The 16,090-nt window shown below is 33.3% G+C and overlaps 7 protein-coding genes across 7 annotated transcripts; 4 read left to right on the forward strand and 3 right to left on the reverse strand.

Annotated features, from left to right (window-relative positions):
- Window positions 1-1,203: 1,203 nt before the first annotated feature.
- LRO1 (phospholipid:diacylglycerol acyltransferase) lies at window positions 1,204-3,336 on the reverse strand (the record flags this gene model as incomplete). Its single annotated transcript, XM_003670625.1, has 1 exon — window positions 1,204-3,336. The coding sequence occupies one exon, from the start codon at window positions 3,334-3,336 to the stop codon at window positions 1,204-1,206; it is 2,133 nt and encodes a 710-aa protein (XP_003670673.1).
- Window positions 3,337-3,620: 284 nt separating this feature from the next.
- On the forward strand, window positions 3,621-4,631 carry ATG3 (Atg3p; the record flags this gene model as incomplete). The annotated part of the gene is made up of 1 exon (XM_003670626.1): window positions 3,621-4,631. The coding sequence occupies one exon, from the start codon at window positions 3,621-3,623 to the stop codon at window positions 4,629-4,631; it is 1,011 nt and encodes a 336-aa protein (XP_003670674.1).
- Window positions 4,632-5,393: 762 nt separating this feature from the next.
- VPS27 (ESCRT-0 subunit protein VPS27) lies at window positions 5,394-7,523 on the reverse strand (the record flags this gene model as incomplete). The annotated part of the gene is made up of 1 exon (XM_003670627.1): window positions 5,394-7,523. The coding sequence occupies one exon, from the start codon at window positions 7,521-7,523 to the stop codon at window positions 5,394-5,396; it is 2,130 nt and encodes a 709-aa protein (XP_003670675.1).
- Window positions 7,524-8,010: 487 nt separating this feature from the next.
- Window positions 8,011-8,928, forward strand: NDAI0F01140 (uncharacterized protein; the record flags this gene model as incomplete). The annotated part of the gene is made up of 1 exon (XM_003670628.1): window positions 8,011-8,928. The coding sequence occupies one exon, from the start codon at window positions 8,011-8,013 to the stop codon at window positions 8,926-8,928; it is 918 nt and encodes a 305-aa protein (XP_003670676.1).
- Window positions 8,929-9,377: 449 nt separating this feature from the next.
- CLN2 (cyclin CLN2) lies at window positions 9,378-11,078 on the reverse strand (the record flags this gene model as incomplete). The annotated part of the gene is made up of 1 exon (XM_003670629.1): window positions 9,378-11,078. One exon carries the CDS (start codon window positions 11,076-11,078, stop codon window positions 9,378-9,380), a length of 1,701 nt encoding a protein of 566 aa, XP_003670677.1.
- A 1,436-nt stretch (window positions 11,079-12,514) lies between these two features.
- BBP1 (Bbp1p) lies at window positions 12,515-14,020 on the forward strand (the record flags this gene model as incomplete). Its single annotated transcript, XM_003670630.1, has 1 exon — window positions 12,515-14,020. The coding sequence occupies one exon, from the start codon at window positions 12,515-12,517 to the stop codon at window positions 14,018-14,020; it is 1,506 nt and encodes a 501-aa protein (XP_003670678.1).
- Window positions 14,021-14,535: 515 nt separating this feature from the next.
- On the forward strand, window positions 14,536-16,068 carry HFI1 (Hfi1p; the record flags this gene model as incomplete). Its single annotated transcript, XM_003670631.1, has 1 exon — window positions 14,536-16,068. The coding sequence occupies one exon, from the start codon at window positions 14,536-14,538 to the stop codon at window positions 16,066-16,068; it is 1,533 nt and encodes a 510-aa protein (XP_003670679.1).
- Window positions 16,069-16,090: the final 22 nt, after the last annotated feature.

Below are 16,090 nucleotides of genomic sequence, written 5' to 3' on the forward strand. Positions count from 1 at the left end.
TTGTGTCCAGTTGTTGCAACAACACCAGAACGTTCTTCAGGATTTGATACCTCCGTTTTGTTAAGATTTGTACCGGTTGCTGCCTCTGATGATTTGCTATTCGTGTTTGTAAGTCCCATGGTAACGTCTTTGTTGTATCTATCTATTTCTTAGCTTTTGTAATAGGAGGATAAAGTAGCTGAAATAAAAAACTACCTGCGATGCCATTTATGGTTTCCGTTTTTTTCTTCACAGGGATATTGCAACACTTTAATAAAATTCTGCACTTCTTGGAACCATTTATTCGAATATAATTTAACTATAACGATAATATATTCCATACGCCAGGGATCACAGGATTTTCTATCTTCCACCCAACCCTTGCACATAGTGTAACGATTTTCAAAGAAGATTTAGCAGTCATGATTTATCAACTGGGAAGATACAGCGTCATAAAAAATTACTCTAATTGAAGTAATTCATATGTTTATATGTTACATGCTTAAGAGAAGGAGACCGGTCGGTTGTGCTATCTTATTTTTTATCACAATCTTCATATATATTCTATATTCTATATTCTATTTAGGTAGATGAGCTAAGATAAGATTAGCATATGCCCCCCCCCCTTCTGTTTCCAATTTAAGAGTTTGCTGGAAGTATTTCAAAGTATAATGTGAAGGTTCATTTAATTGCTCTAAACTATACCTAGGCTTATAGACTTAAGAATGGGAATGGATGGGATACTATACGCCGAGTAGTACTACCCTGCTCAGGTATAACGAGGATCATAATAAAATATATCGTCGGTATATGCGACACGGCAACCTTGACGATCTTTTGAAGGGCTTCTGATGTGTATATCTTGCAACCTTTTAGGTATTCACCTTATTACCTTATTGTCCTCTCTATTTATTAAATAGATAACTGAACTGAGCAAGAAAATAGGCCTATATATTAAACCTGACCTAGCTGTAAGAAGTAATTTAAATCTAACAATCCTAGCAACTACTGCTATGCTGAACAGTAAGAAATCGATATGAAGATTGTTTTTTTTTCTTCTTCTTCTTCCTTCTAATCTATAAATATACCCACTTTTATTGTAATTTTTTTTTGTTTCCCATGAGTATTGATCTTTTTTGTTCTTTATATACATTTTGTCTGGTCTATATAAAAAAAGCAGGCCTTTAAGGTTGACCAAAATGGTGAACGTTGTGTGTGCCGCCGTCACATAGGAAACTCAATTTCTTTCAACCATTCCGTTATATTAGAAACTAATCGAGGAACAATGCTATCACCTTTACCGCCAGCAATTTTCAAAATATATTCATTTAATTCGGCACTACCCAATATATCAACATGCTCAGCACTACGAGCACCGCCTCTAATGTCGAACCTATCAGGTTGGTGTTTTAATTCAACTATAACAACTTCAGAACCACCTGGATTATATGCTGATTTCCCCTGTGCCCATTTATGGCACATTGCATGCGTTGTTAAAGGAACTGTACCATCACCTTCTGTGAAAAAGACAGGTTGCTCACTCTCATAGTCGATTGTATAAGGTAATGAACTCTTATTACCCTTTTCTTCTTTATAAACATAGGCTCTTTCTGTTGGATTATGAACACCATAAATACAGTATATTTTCAAGTCTGCTGCATTAGGTAAGGGGACTTCTAATGGATTACTCCAATGAGAATGATGCTTTTCGTTGCCTTTCATTTCTTCCTCAGTCTTAGCATAATCATAAGTATATTGATCTTTGATTCTTTCTTGTAACCATTTAGGTGATACTTTCATGACGAAATCAATGGCATCAAGCATGGTCATATTTTGGTGTAAGGGAGAATGGCTTTTTTCAGTAACATTATTATCAATATTCCTTCTCTTTTGTCTATCTTCAAATCTTATGAAATTACCATACGTATCAGTATTATTATGTTGAGAGTCTTCCATTGAATATGTCTTGTTCCCCCATATTAAAGCGCCACCTTTAGGCAACATTGATGGGATACCACCCCAAGTTTGTAATAATTGAACACGTTCTTTCCTACTAAAGAATTTCTCTAACCCATACATAGCAAGAGCATTTAGTTGAATCGTATCTTTCATTTCTCCACTAATCAAAGCAGGCACAGCTTTCGGCACCCCTAACAAGGTCCCCGCAACGTTGACAAAAGATGCAATATGTTTATCTACCCAACCTGGACCACCATTACCATAATGAGGTCCTTCAGCTTCTACCCATTTTAGGAAGTAAAATACAATTTGTGACCCCATTGAATGTCCAACAAGAACAGCTTTTTCATTCGTAGAATCATAAAATAACTCAATTTGTCTCTTTAACTTAGTAAAATACCTATCACGACGCTCAAGATCCAAATAAGCCAATCTCCAGTCATAGGAGGCGGTAATCATCGTATTAGGGTCATACCCAAGCGTACCTAGATTTTGTATAACTTTATTCCAAATCCAATAACCTGCCATGAAATAATCTGTTGACTCAAAACCTTGGGCAGCCCTTAATGTGAAATGTTCTGGGTCTAAACCAGTTTCAGGATCTAACATCAAATGTTTTAACCAACAGATTTTATCTAGCACCATAGTTCTTAACATATAGAATGACCCCCATAACCTTTTCCTAAAATGGGGACTACTGTCACATTGTTCGTCTCCTGTGACACCCCAACTTTCAACACCTGTGGATATGACACCTGGTACCATTACCACTGGATGTTTCAATTTGATATCCATATCTGAAATCAATTTTTTCCCCACGGCAAAGTTCTGACTTAGATCTTCCAAGGAAGATGGCGATAAGAATCCATTCTGTACATCAGTAATAAACGAAGTCAGCCCTTGTGGAACTGCATCTACCCATTCATCAAAATAATCTTTAAATGATTCTATATTCACGAGGTTATCAAATAAGTCTTTATTATTATTATGAACATGTGACGCACCAAAATAAAATGGTATAATAAGACCAATTAAGGCGCCGAGGGTAAAAATAAACCTTCTGGAATCTCTCCATCGTTTCTTCTCAGTTTGTTTAATAATTTTACTCCTCTGTCTTTCAATAAAACTCTCGTATGCTCGTTCTTCGTTCTCGTCGTCCTCAGCGTCTTGTTCATCACCATCATCCGCATGCTCCTGGTGATGATTGTGACGGTTAAACCGACTACTACTGTAAGAATAATCATGAGTAGGATCGAATTCATCATCATTAGCTGTATGGTACTGTGTTTCCTCACTCATTACACTTCCTTGACGAGACCGTAAAGGTCCCATCGTATCATCATGATCATAACTTCCCTCTCGAGATCTCCCTTTAAATAGCTTTCTTCGATTCAACATTATGCTGTATAGTATTTGCAGAAGCCAAACCAAAGCAAACCAAAGCAAAAACAACTACCACTCGACTCCAGTACTTATTTTTTCTATCAGAAGTTCCAACTTTTACTTGTTCGTATCATCGAAGATTTACGTACGTGGTAGTTGTCAACAACATTTTCAATACATCGGACTCAAAATATATATAAAAGACAAATAAGAAGAGTGACAACTAAAGATTCAACAACTTTGAACAACGAAGAAGCAAAACAAGAATACCAAAATAAAGCAATAACGATATAACGAATATGTTGAGATCAACGCTGAGCAACTGGAGAGAATACTTGACCCCCATAACCCACAAATCCACGTTTTTAACAACGGGACAAATAACACCAGAGGAATTCGTTCAAGCTGGTGATTATCTAGTTAATATGTTCCCCATTTGGAAATGGAATGATGATGATAATGATATTAACGTAAATGAATTATCTTTGAGGGATTTTTTGCCTGATGAGAAACAATTTCTTGTCATTAGGAAAGTCCCTTGTTTGGAACGTGCTGATGATATTATGGATTTCAAAGATGAACGAGATGAGAACGTTCATGTATTCGATGACGATGATGATAATGAGGGTGGAGAGGAGCAGGAGGATACTGTTAACATGACTGGTTATACCACTATGCAGAAACTAGACCGTAAAACTGCGAAAGCACAGGGTAGTAATTTGATGGATAATTCTAGTGATATTGATGCCATGTTACAAGATATGGAAATACGAGATGATGACGATGACCTGGAAGTCACAAGGAACGATGATAATATAACCAATTGTAAGAGACGATATTATGATCTTTATATTACATATTCTACATCTTATCGTGTACCTAAGATGTATATAGTAGGGTTTAATGGTGATGGATTACCTTTAACTCCGAAACAAATGTTTGAAGATATTTCACCTGATTATAGATCCAAAACTGCTACTATTGAAAAGCTGCCATTTTTCAAGAATTCCATTCCTTCAGTATCGATCCACCCTTGTAAGCATGCTAATGTCATGAAAGTTTTATTAGACAAGGTTCGTATAGTGAATCAAAGAAGAAGGGAAGAACAGAATCACAATGAAAAGAATGACGAACTTGAGAAGAAGGAACGGGAGGAAGAAGGACAGCATCCAGATAAAGAGGGTTGGGAGGATTTACAAGATGATATTAATGATACTATTCGTGCCGATCAATACTTGGTTGTTTTTTTAAAATTCATCACAAGTGTTACACCAAGTATCGAGCATGATTATACAATGGAAGGTTGGTGAAAAAAGAAAATTGCTTCATCATTGTTGTGCATACTCTCTAGTTTGTTTTAGGAATTCATAGTCGATATGTTTTACATCTTCTGTAATTACTAACTAATGAACGAAAACACAAAAACAAAAGCGTTTAAATATTTGTCAGTAATAGTATATTATACTTTTTATTAGGATATGCATAAAGCCGTGACATAATCTAAAAAATATATTCTATTTTTTCAATTATAAAATGCAAAGATATATTCATTTTAACGGGAAAAAGGTCAGTATTGTTCATTGACAATTGAAGCTTTGTTAAGGTATTTACATAAGTCACTTTCTGCCGTTCACCTTCCTTGAGGTATTTTTAGTTCAAAGGAACAAATCATGCTTCAAAATTCTTTTTCCACAAAAAAGACAATAAAAATATCAGGTTCGATGTAATAAATGACATATTTTCTTTCTGTACGTAAAAATATCTTATTGTTAGGTTGGATTGAAGGATACTACTTATCATTATTGGGCTTAAAATATTTTGTGTCGGTTACTCAAGAAAGAATGATTTTTTCATTTTTACGCAGGTTCATTTCAAACCGCCCAGGATCATAATTTTTTTTTTCATATAGTTTACGACGCTTGACTTAAAAATGGCAGGTAAAAATTCCTTTGCCAATAAATACAATGATAATATTCATTTTATTATGAAGATTTATATATGCTGTACGTTCTATGAATTTTTTTTCTCGTTTTTTTGTTTTCCTTGGGCAAAAAAGATTAGGGATATATATACTAAAGTTCAATTAACAACTCTTCCTCTTTAGGTTCTTCTTCATGTTCTTCTTCTACATCTTGTGAAGCTTGATATTCAGTTTTATTTGCTGTTTCTGTTCCAGTCTCAGGGTATGGTAATTTACGTGCTGGTACAGTTGGGAAGTCGTAATTCGTTATTGCGTCGTTTTTTGTAGTTTTTTCTTCAAGAGTTGGTACGTTCGCTTTTTCTTCTGTTATGACCTTATTAGGTGTTACAGAAGTAGATGTGTTTTCCTTATTTAATGATTTCTCATCAGAGACTACTTCTGAAGAATACGGTAATGGATTACTAATCGTTTCAATACTTGTAATGACTTCATTTCCACTTGGTTTTGATGTCATTTCATCTTCAGGATACGGTGGTTCAGATGGTTCTAATGATATGTTTGTTTCATTATTGTATTGAAATTTTGCTTGTTCTTCCTGTACTCTTGATGGAGGTTGATGTTCTACTTGCTGGGATGGTTGATAGTGAGCTGGGTTTTGGATAGCTGGTGACGCCGTTTGATAGTAATTATTATATGATTCAATGATTGGTTTTGTTGTTGCAACTGTGGGATCTGTTCGTATTAATGGAGGTTCCTGTTGTTGTTGGGTATACATTGCGTATGGATCCGAAGGCTCCTGAGCGACTGAGTATTGTTGAGACAAGTTTATATTTCTCAATTGTTGTTCTAAAAGTGAATCATAGATATTCATTATACTGGAAATTTTACTGTTCATATCTATCAGTGCATTATATTTATTAATCTTATCATTTAATGCGTTGTTTAATTTTGGTTTTGTTGACATAATTTTTTGATACAACTTTTGTAGTCTTGTATCTTCTAAGATGTCTATGGCAGAATTTGGATTATTCTTGGCTTTCTCCACAAGAGTAGCGAACAAATAAATATCTTCCTTTTCTGCATTATTCAAATCAAACGAATGTTGTTGCTGCTGTTGTTGCTGCTGCGCATATTGACGTTCTTGGTGTGTATTGTAGGCACTCTGATTCATTTCATTACGTCTTTGCTCCGCTTCTTGAGATTCTCTTAAACTTGCTTCAATAGCCGCTTTCAGATCTGGATCATTTTCTTCTTCCTCAGTCAAGATGGGTTCTTCGGTTGTATGTGTTACTACAGGTACGATTGGCTCAGTTGAATTTCTTGCTTCTTTCAGTGATAATTCAATAGCTCGTTTTAATTGTTCATCTTCTTCATCGGCAACATTTTGATGTTTCGGATGCTTATTATTGTGACGATGTTTTGATTTATCTTTCTTCTTTTTTTTACTACTAGGTTTACTCTTTTTAATATCATAGTCATCAAAACAATTATCACAAACTCTTACAGGTTCATAGATACCTAAATCGGGCAACTCAATGTTGTGAGAGGAATGTTCTTGACAAAATATTCCACCACACGATCTACAATGATGTCGCCTATTCAATAATGAAAATTTCTTAGAACAAACCATACACGTATCAGATTCGATCCAATCAGCTGGAGTCTTGGAATCAAACATTGCATTCCCTATGCCATTACCCAACACAACCTTTGGTAAATCCACGTTCCTATTCTTCAACTTATCATGAACTTTAGCCACATACCCGAGTTGAGAGTCATTCTTAAAAGTGCCATATAATTCCATAAATAAAGTCTTTACCAACGTACCAAGTTCATCATCACTCTCATCAGTATCTTCGTTTTGTAAAATTGTCTTCTCAAAAGTGTTCATGAATTCTCTAGAACAGACCTCAACAATAAAGGGCGTCCCACCATTCTTTATACATACTTCAACTAACCTCCAAGTGGAGAGTTGAGTATTGGGGTTCATGTAAGTATTAGCAATCCTTTTTTGTAGACACCTCATTGCATCTTTAGGTGGTATCCTTTTGGACCTTATGATGTCTGAAATTTCAAACGAAGTGGGGAGGTCGAGGTCACCATTTGGTATTGACTCATTTGTTGCTTTGTTGATTAAAATGTCTAGTTCTGCTGGAGTTATCGTTGAGGTCATTTGTGAGGGTTGAAATAGGTAGAAAGATTGTCTTTTAATGGTTGTTTTGCTTTGAGTTCTTGCTCGATTACACACTGTGGGAACTGTTGCTATTAAAATTGTTGTCATATATATATATACGCCTTTTAATTTCAAACAAATAGACAACGCCTCTAAAATTGAGAATGCGATTTCGAACTGCGACACACAAATTAATCACTATAGCTGTTAGCAACAGAAGGACAATTCTCTTCTATTCTAATGTATTGTGTAAATGAATAGTTTCCTGTAAACTTTTAAAAAGAAGACAATCAAATATAAATGGTTTGTTGGACTACTTTTCCTTTCTAACCCCCATGATTCATTATTTTTGCTATAACCATACATTATTACAGCGTTCATACTCTCAAATAAAACATTCCATTTTTAAGTATATTTTTGGTTTGCCTTTTTTCTATTTATATTCTCTTTTCTTCCCAACCTTTAATTTTTGTGTTCTAATAAACTCAACTAATTAGTTTAATAAAATTGAAATTGTTTTTTTATAGAGTTTTTTAAAGAAGGAGGCTTTATATGTTCAGTAGTTACAAAAAAATCACAAAGAAATAAGAAAAAAATGCAATTACTATTCTTTATTTTAACAATTCTAAATGTCCAAAACATTTGTTTGGGAGATCTCTTACCTGTGGTGGACACTCTGTCATTAAACGACACGACACAAAGAACATACTCATTTAAAACAGTTGAAAGAATATGTAATCGTTTAGAATTAAGTCAAGGATCAGACTCCAAGACTCTATTTGCTTTCAAATTAGCTACCATAATAAATGGTAATGGAACTTGGGATATGAAAGAAACTCTTCCGATAGTAAAGGAGATTAATGAAAACTTTGAACATTTGTTAGTTCTCGAAAGTATGAATCCTCAAAAAAATAATATCGCGGTACGATTGCAAAAAGGCACGATTATTATGATGACAGATATCAAGGAATTGGCCGGAAAATATGATGATTTATTAATAATGTGGAGGCATAAAATTTTTATTAATAAAGGTTTCAAACTTGCAATCTTGAGATATTTGAATCATAATCTGGGAAAAATGGTATACTTGAAATATAGTGTACTGCAAGGGTCTAGTGAAGGTTCTGTTAATGCTGGATACAGAATTTTGAGACATTCGGATTTAGCTTTGAAAGCTGCTATTAAAACAATTGAGATGGTGCAAAACAATACATTATTAGGATTGATTAGAATTATTGGCTACCGTTTTGATGAATTGCCAGCGGTCGAAGAGGAAGATGCCCTAGTTGATGGTATAGTAGAAATAGTACAAAACAATGTTGTTAAAGGAAAAGCTGATCCTCCTGAGTTGAAATTTTTAATCAAAGGCTTGAAGACCATAACGCAAGGTATGGTTTTTCTTGTTTTGTGTGTCACCATAGCTAATGTGTTTTGTTCCGTCGTTTTCATCTTGACCATCTCTGTCGCTGTCGTCGTATGGATAATCATTTTTTGGAGAATGTTAAATAGCTGACTCTTACATTCCTAATATATAATAAACCATTAAGAAAATACTACCTAAAGGCCTGGCCATCAAAATAAGCTCCCATGATTTCGTTATTTATATCCTACGTAAAATATATTCCTCCAAGTATCATCATCCTAACTGTCACTTAAATACTGTGACCGGCCGAAGTCGTATTAAAAGACCTTTGAAACATCGAATTTCAATGAGCAAACAAGCGTACAGATGGGAAAACGTTTATTGAAAAGAATGGTTCAAACCGCTCAATTTGGTATTATCATGATTATTGTTTTTTCTATAAATATTTTCTTATATTGTTTTTTATGTGCGTGTTTTATCTATATAATTTACTGAATAGAGTACTGAGTTTTTCACCTAAGTTGTTTTGTATTAGTTTACTCATACTATGTCTTTGTTGGAATATAATTTTTTCTAGTTGTACTTGCGTTTGTTTGATTTCAGACCATGCTGCTGTTAACTTGACTGATTGGTACGGAGATTAAAGAAGATCTACTACTTGAATCATCACCACCACCACCATTCATCGAAATGTTAGTCATTGGAGAATGAGAAATACCTGTATTTATGAATTTAGCTCTTGGTGGGCCACCTGTCGTACCGTTTTGATATGGCATTTGATTTTCTTTATTACATTCTACATTATCGTAATAACGTTTTGTACTCTGTTGTTGCTGCTGCTGCTGCTGTTGTTGTTGTTGCATATGCATTTGATTATTCGGTAGACTGTTAACGCTTAGAGAACTTGTACAAGCACTATTATTTTTCATTTTATTGAAATAATACATGGTTGGAGTCATTGGAGAAGCTTGTTCCATTGTGGTACTGAATACACTGTTATCAGATTGAGCACTAGCGTTTCTCATTGGTGTATAATTTTGAGAGGAATAAATTGGTGAAGATGTGTTTGAATATTGTTGTTGGATTGCTTCTTGAGATGATGAATAACATGTATTTATTGTTATTCTTCTTGTTAAATCGATCGATGATGCTAATTGTAATTTCTTTTGTAATTCCATATGATATGTCTTAACTTTTTCAATAAATTCCATTATACCTTGTTGATCTTTATAGACTTGAGTCAATGATGATGGTGCATTGATAATTGCATTTATGAAAATGTTTAGTAGTTGAATTTGTTTTGTATTGTTCGTTACTGGGGTCATTAAAAAGGAATTTTGTTCTTGATTTGTAAATTTATTAATAATGGAATGAATACCAAATGCAGTTTCAAAAATTTCAAATTTCAATAGGTCATATTGCCATGTGGATAAATCTATTAAGAATTTTTTCAAATTAATCAATTGAATTTTTGTTTTTAATTCTTCATCTTCTTCGTCCAATGCATTGACATCTGTACTACTGCTATCATTGTTATTATTACATTTAGCGTCCATAGCTGTTGTTGTTGTATCGATCTCATCCACAGTGGCATCACTATCTTGAGAAGTTTGAGACTGTCTTTTCAAATTATAATTTCTATTTTGGTCCAATTGTCTTTGATACAATTCATATTGAATCAAACAATTTTCATCTACATTCAAAACATAATCATTGATCATTGGTTCACAAATATCCCAATTTAAAGTTGCCAATATATGCATTTCCATTTGACAAAACATGGATTCATCGAACCCCTCGTTGATACCATTACAATAATGAACTAATTCTGATAATCTTGGTATTCTTGCTCTTGGATTAGGACCATAAAATCTACCACCTGTTGGGACAATAACGTTATTTATAATATGATTACAACCACCCCATGTTTTTGCAGCTAACCAAAGACAAGTAGCTATAACTAATTTGGATTGATCCTTAAGGACTACTCTTTTGGAACAATAACGATCGTATAATCTTACAGATTGGAAGAAGATTCCATTAGTGACACGAGTCATTACAGATAACTCGAAAAGAAAAGTTATTATTGTTGATCTTGTTTCTTGAGGAGACATTTCTGGTTGTTGATCAATTAATTTTGTTATCGGTTTGAATTTTGATGATTGAGCAATGGCATTGGAGGAGATGTCTTGATGGTATTCTTGGATGGTTTCGTAGTGACATAATAGTTCTGAGTTGGATAATTCAATTGGGTAATATACTTGTTGTGCCTTTACTATTAAACCTTGGGAATGTGACATTTAGAATGATTATTTGAATAAAGAAGGAATTATAGGTTGGTTAAAAAAGGAATGAATGAATAAAAATGAACGAATGTATTTTATTTTATTTGTTAATAGCTATACAAGAAATCAATGGCTGATGTTGATGAATGCTACAGCTGATCTTGATTCTTAATGTAATAGATGATTGGTTGTTATTTGGTATGCGAATTGAATGGAGGCTAATAGAAAAAAGAAGAATATGATTAGATCATATAAAGGTTGTTTAATATATAATACTATCGGATAGTGACAATAATAAGAACAACAACAACAATAATAATGATGATGTTTTAGTTTCTACAAAGGAACATAAACTGTAAAGTTCACGAACACCAAAGAGCAAACAAGTTGCACAGAAGAAGAAGAAATAGTTAGTATAACTGTGACACCAAAAGTTATCTAGACATAACCTATAAGGGGAATATTTGATTGTTTGGTTTGTGCAGAAGAAATATAGCCTAGTTAGTTTTTCGAGGAATAGATGGAAATCGAATGTCAGAAACTACCTAAAGGGAAGAGGAATCAAGGCATGAATGCATGCAATGTTTAGTTAGTTTCAGGCTTCTACGCCTAGAAGAGCATAAACGAACGCCAAAAATATTTGAGTCGTGTATGAAATGCAAAACAATTCGTAGTGTCTATTTTGCAGCTTTTCGAGAATATATTTCACCTATTGAATTCTGACATAACTGAATTGATTGAATAATCAACTCAATAGGCAATCCTCGAGATATTAACTACGATGTGTTCTGTGTCTTTTTCGCGACTTCTTTTTTCGGAGACCGACGCGTCAAGTTAAGCTTTTTCCCTTTGTTTACCTTTGTGCTTTTTTTTGCCCGTGTTAGTCGGGGTTTCCCACTCTCTGCTCTAGTTCCCCTCACCGCGGTTTCTTTTTTTCCCCTTTGGGTTTGGTTTTGGATTTTTCGCGTCCATGTTTCAGGTCAACAGGGTTAAACCCTCATTGTACATTTGGCGTCTATGACAATTGTTAGGGCTAGGTGTAAATGTGGTGTCACAAAAATAGGAAATAATCATGGAAATTTGTGAATTTGTGACACTCTAGAATTGTTTCCACAGGCATATAATCCACAGAGAAATTTCCACTATATCCAAAGTCCAGCTATTGTTACAATGAATACAAACAATTTAACATAACACTTCTCATCAAAAATTTGCTTCTGTAATCCCTGTATATACTATTTATGTTCAAACTATAATCATATAAGTATTTTTCTTTTGTTCACGTTCCAGCGACAGCGTCGTCCCTTCTTGGCTCTCTATATTGGAAATTGGAAAATTGAATAATAACAATATCAAAAACAGATTGCATCGATTTTCCACTAGTTCAAAAGGAATTACATGAAGTCAGAGAAAGGGAAAATCTATATTCGAAACAGCACATTAATTTATGAATGAATTATCGTGATCAATTACTATTACAAGAAGAAGAACAAGAACTACACCAACCTGACAATAGTCCCGGAAATTCTGGATTATTCAAATGGACCATTGATGCCCTGTTTGGACCTAAAAAGGAACCTCATATGCTTTCACAAGATGATACCAATTATAACAATATGAACCACCATAGAAGAATGAATAAAACTCGAGAATCTCCTTTAACTGAATTGAAAACAAGATCAAACTCTTGGGATGGATCATCGTTAAGTAACCTGGGTTTGGATTCCTCATTTTATAGGAAATATGACCTTTTATCACCTTCAAATAATATGCAACTACAGCAACAGGAACAGCAACAACAACGCTATAATCATAATACTAAATACAATGATATAAGGAATAGTTTAATGAGTCCCATTCATCTACGACCTTCCATGGTAACAAATGAACAACAAAAAAATGAGAACTCATTACTTCGACATCAATTATATAATCATGACGAAGACCCCCCAAATTCTGAACCAACAGATACATTCCAATGGAGAAACAATAGATCAAAGATAAGTTCCAATAATAATAACCATCGACAGGACATGGATAATGATATACCTTTTAGACCTCCCAAAGATAATGATACATTATTATCTAAATTATTTGGTAAAGGGAAAAGAATTTCCAAATCTCAAGCAGAAAATAAAAATGATTATAATAATAATAAGACGAATATCCCTGGCAAATTCCCATCACCTGCCAAATCTATTCTTTCAACAACAATAAATGAGGATCTTACGTATAACAATGGGAAAGGGACTGCGACTACCAACGCTCCTCGAAAACCACATAACTATGTGAAAGAATATCAGGAATTATTAGATGAAATATGCTTAAATACAAGATCATTACATTTAATAGATAAAGACTTACAGGAAAGAGACCAATTTGTTCAATTACAAGAAGAAGCTTTCCAAGATAAATATAACTCATTAAGATTAGAATTCATATCCCAATTGAAACAAATGAAAAAATTATCTGATAAATATTTCAAATTATTATCCAAATATCAAACTTTGAAAAAAATTTCATTGGATGCGGAAAATTCAAATGATGAACAAATTAATGACTTACAAGGACAATTAACTCATTTAAAAAAATCAATTCAATTTGCCAACGATGAAAGAAGGAACTTAACACGAGATAATGATCTCCTAAGTGATAGGTTAAGAGATTCAGAAATACAAAGAGAAAATGATCAATTCAAATATGAATCCAAGATAAGAGATTTGGAAAGACAATTATTAGAAGTAAGAACCAGAATTCCAGAACAGGATCATTATTACTATAACAACTATAGTAATAATTATAATGATACTTTAGATACCTCAATCTCTTCACCGGCAATGTCAACACGCCGTAGAAACAAATTCAACATGGAAGACTTGGGCACTGGTACTGAGAATAGACAATCCATAGAAGATATTTTGACCATGGATACTGATGAATTGAAATCATATATTTAATAATTAGATAAAGTGTAACAATAAAAATACCAAATATAATATTACTTTACCATTTTTCTACGTTTCAGTTGGACCCTTCGAGTTGTACTAACCTTTTATACCTTTTCCTATTGCGTATTGTTAAATATGTATCCGATCGTATATATATATATATATACTCCCACCTTAAATACTAATCTTGTGCAAATACTTATATAATAATTGGATAATTCTATTTTTTTTTTTTGTAAAGTCTACAAACTGATTGTGTCCCCCAAACTGTTGATTGTCTTCTAGTAACTATGTTACTTATCGTAAAAATATATAACTGAATTTTTCAACTTCTGAAATTTCTTGGACAAAAACGTTTGAAAAATACAAAAGACAGTTAAAGAAGAAGAACAAAGGAAAGAGACGAGGTAAAACCATAAAGAATATTCGGGATTAAGCGAACAACCCAGTGAAACTACGTGCTGGCACATCTCTCTTGGTTTTCTCCTTTTTTTTTCTGTCTTCTGCTGCAAAATTACTCGAGAATGTCAACGACGCTGTCACAAGAACAAAAACCAATGACCCCAAATTATGTCAATAGCAACATGTCACAGCAACAAACGCCTCATTCGTCTGGCGTTACCGTTGGTGGTGGTGGTGCTGTATCAATGATGACTCCATCATCTTTCCAAAATTCATTAGGTACACAACAGCATGGGCATACTGATGATGCTGATGAACATAGTGATCCCGATGAGAAAAACTTGATTCCATCAGTAAACAAAAGATTAGATTTAAGTCCCATGATTGAAAAATTTACTTCCATATTAGGTAGACCGAATTGGATAAAATATGCGCAATTATTGAGTCTTTTCATCCTGGGAAAATTGTCAAGAAAGGAATTATCAAGAGAATTAGAATTTATTTTCAATTCTGTTGGAATACATAACGTATCATCATCGTCCAATAAGAAATTACATATTGATATTGCCACAATTGCAGGCGATACCTTATCTTTAAAGAGACAAAGAAAGAGACTTCACAATAAACGTATTTTGACAAGGTTACATAATCAATTATTACTAGGTGTATTGACTAATTCACTGAAAGATTCTCCATTGAGCAAAAAAGGATCACGATTTGGATTTCAAAATGCCTCTTCGTCATCATCATCATCTTCAGGGACAAATGTTGGCATTTCAGCTTCAACAAATAAAAACATGAAACGGTCAAATAAGACAAGTTCGCAAATTGAAATATATAAAAAAATTGTATTATCATTACCAATAGCAGATAGGAATAGATTAAAATTAATAACTAAAGATGCTGGGAAACAAGGTTTTATTTATTGTTCCGTGTTACAGTCAAGATTAAATATAGTCCCCAAGATCCCTATAGTTTCTGAACCTGAGACTTTGAAAAGAATTAAGTCTAATAATTTAAAAACCCCATTGGAATGGTCACAAGATATTATGAATGGATTCAATACTCCATTATGTACGGATAATTATTCATTACCCGATGTGGATTCGTTATATTTAAAAATGACTGGGATATCAAGAGAACATGGACTTGTAGGAAATGTGGATACTAGGTGTATTGATATTTTAATGATGGGATTAGATCATTATTTGAAAAATATTATTGAATTTACCATTGATTCAGTACGATATAGAAAGAAAAAATATTCTGATTATTATGATTTAGATGATGATATTGGATTTTATAAACCTGTCACTGGAGCAGAGACAATTGGAGATGATAGCAGTAGTGATAATAAAAAACAAGATCGGGATGACGAAAATGCAAAGGATATAATATCATTGACAAATGAAGATCTTTATAATACATTGAACATTTTCCCCAATTTAATTGAATCTACAACAAGTGCATATTATAATTTAACCAATTTAGGATTACTTAATGATGATGAATTAGTTGTCGGTAAAAGTAGTATTGAAGATTTACCTGAATTCCAATTAAATGAAAAACCAACGTTCACGCCAATAGATGAGAAAAATATTGGTACAAGAGAAGAATTAAATTGGTTAATTAAAGATATTTTAACTAATGAATAAAATAAAAAAAGGAAGGAATGTA

Source organism: Naumovozyma dairenensis, chromosome 6, assembly GCF_000227115.2.
Source record: "Naumovozyma dairenensis CBS 421 chromosome 6, complete genome".
NCBI lineage: Eukaryota > Fungi > Ascomycota > Saccharomycetes > Saccharomycetales > Saccharomycetaceae > Naumovozyma > Naumovozyma dairenensis.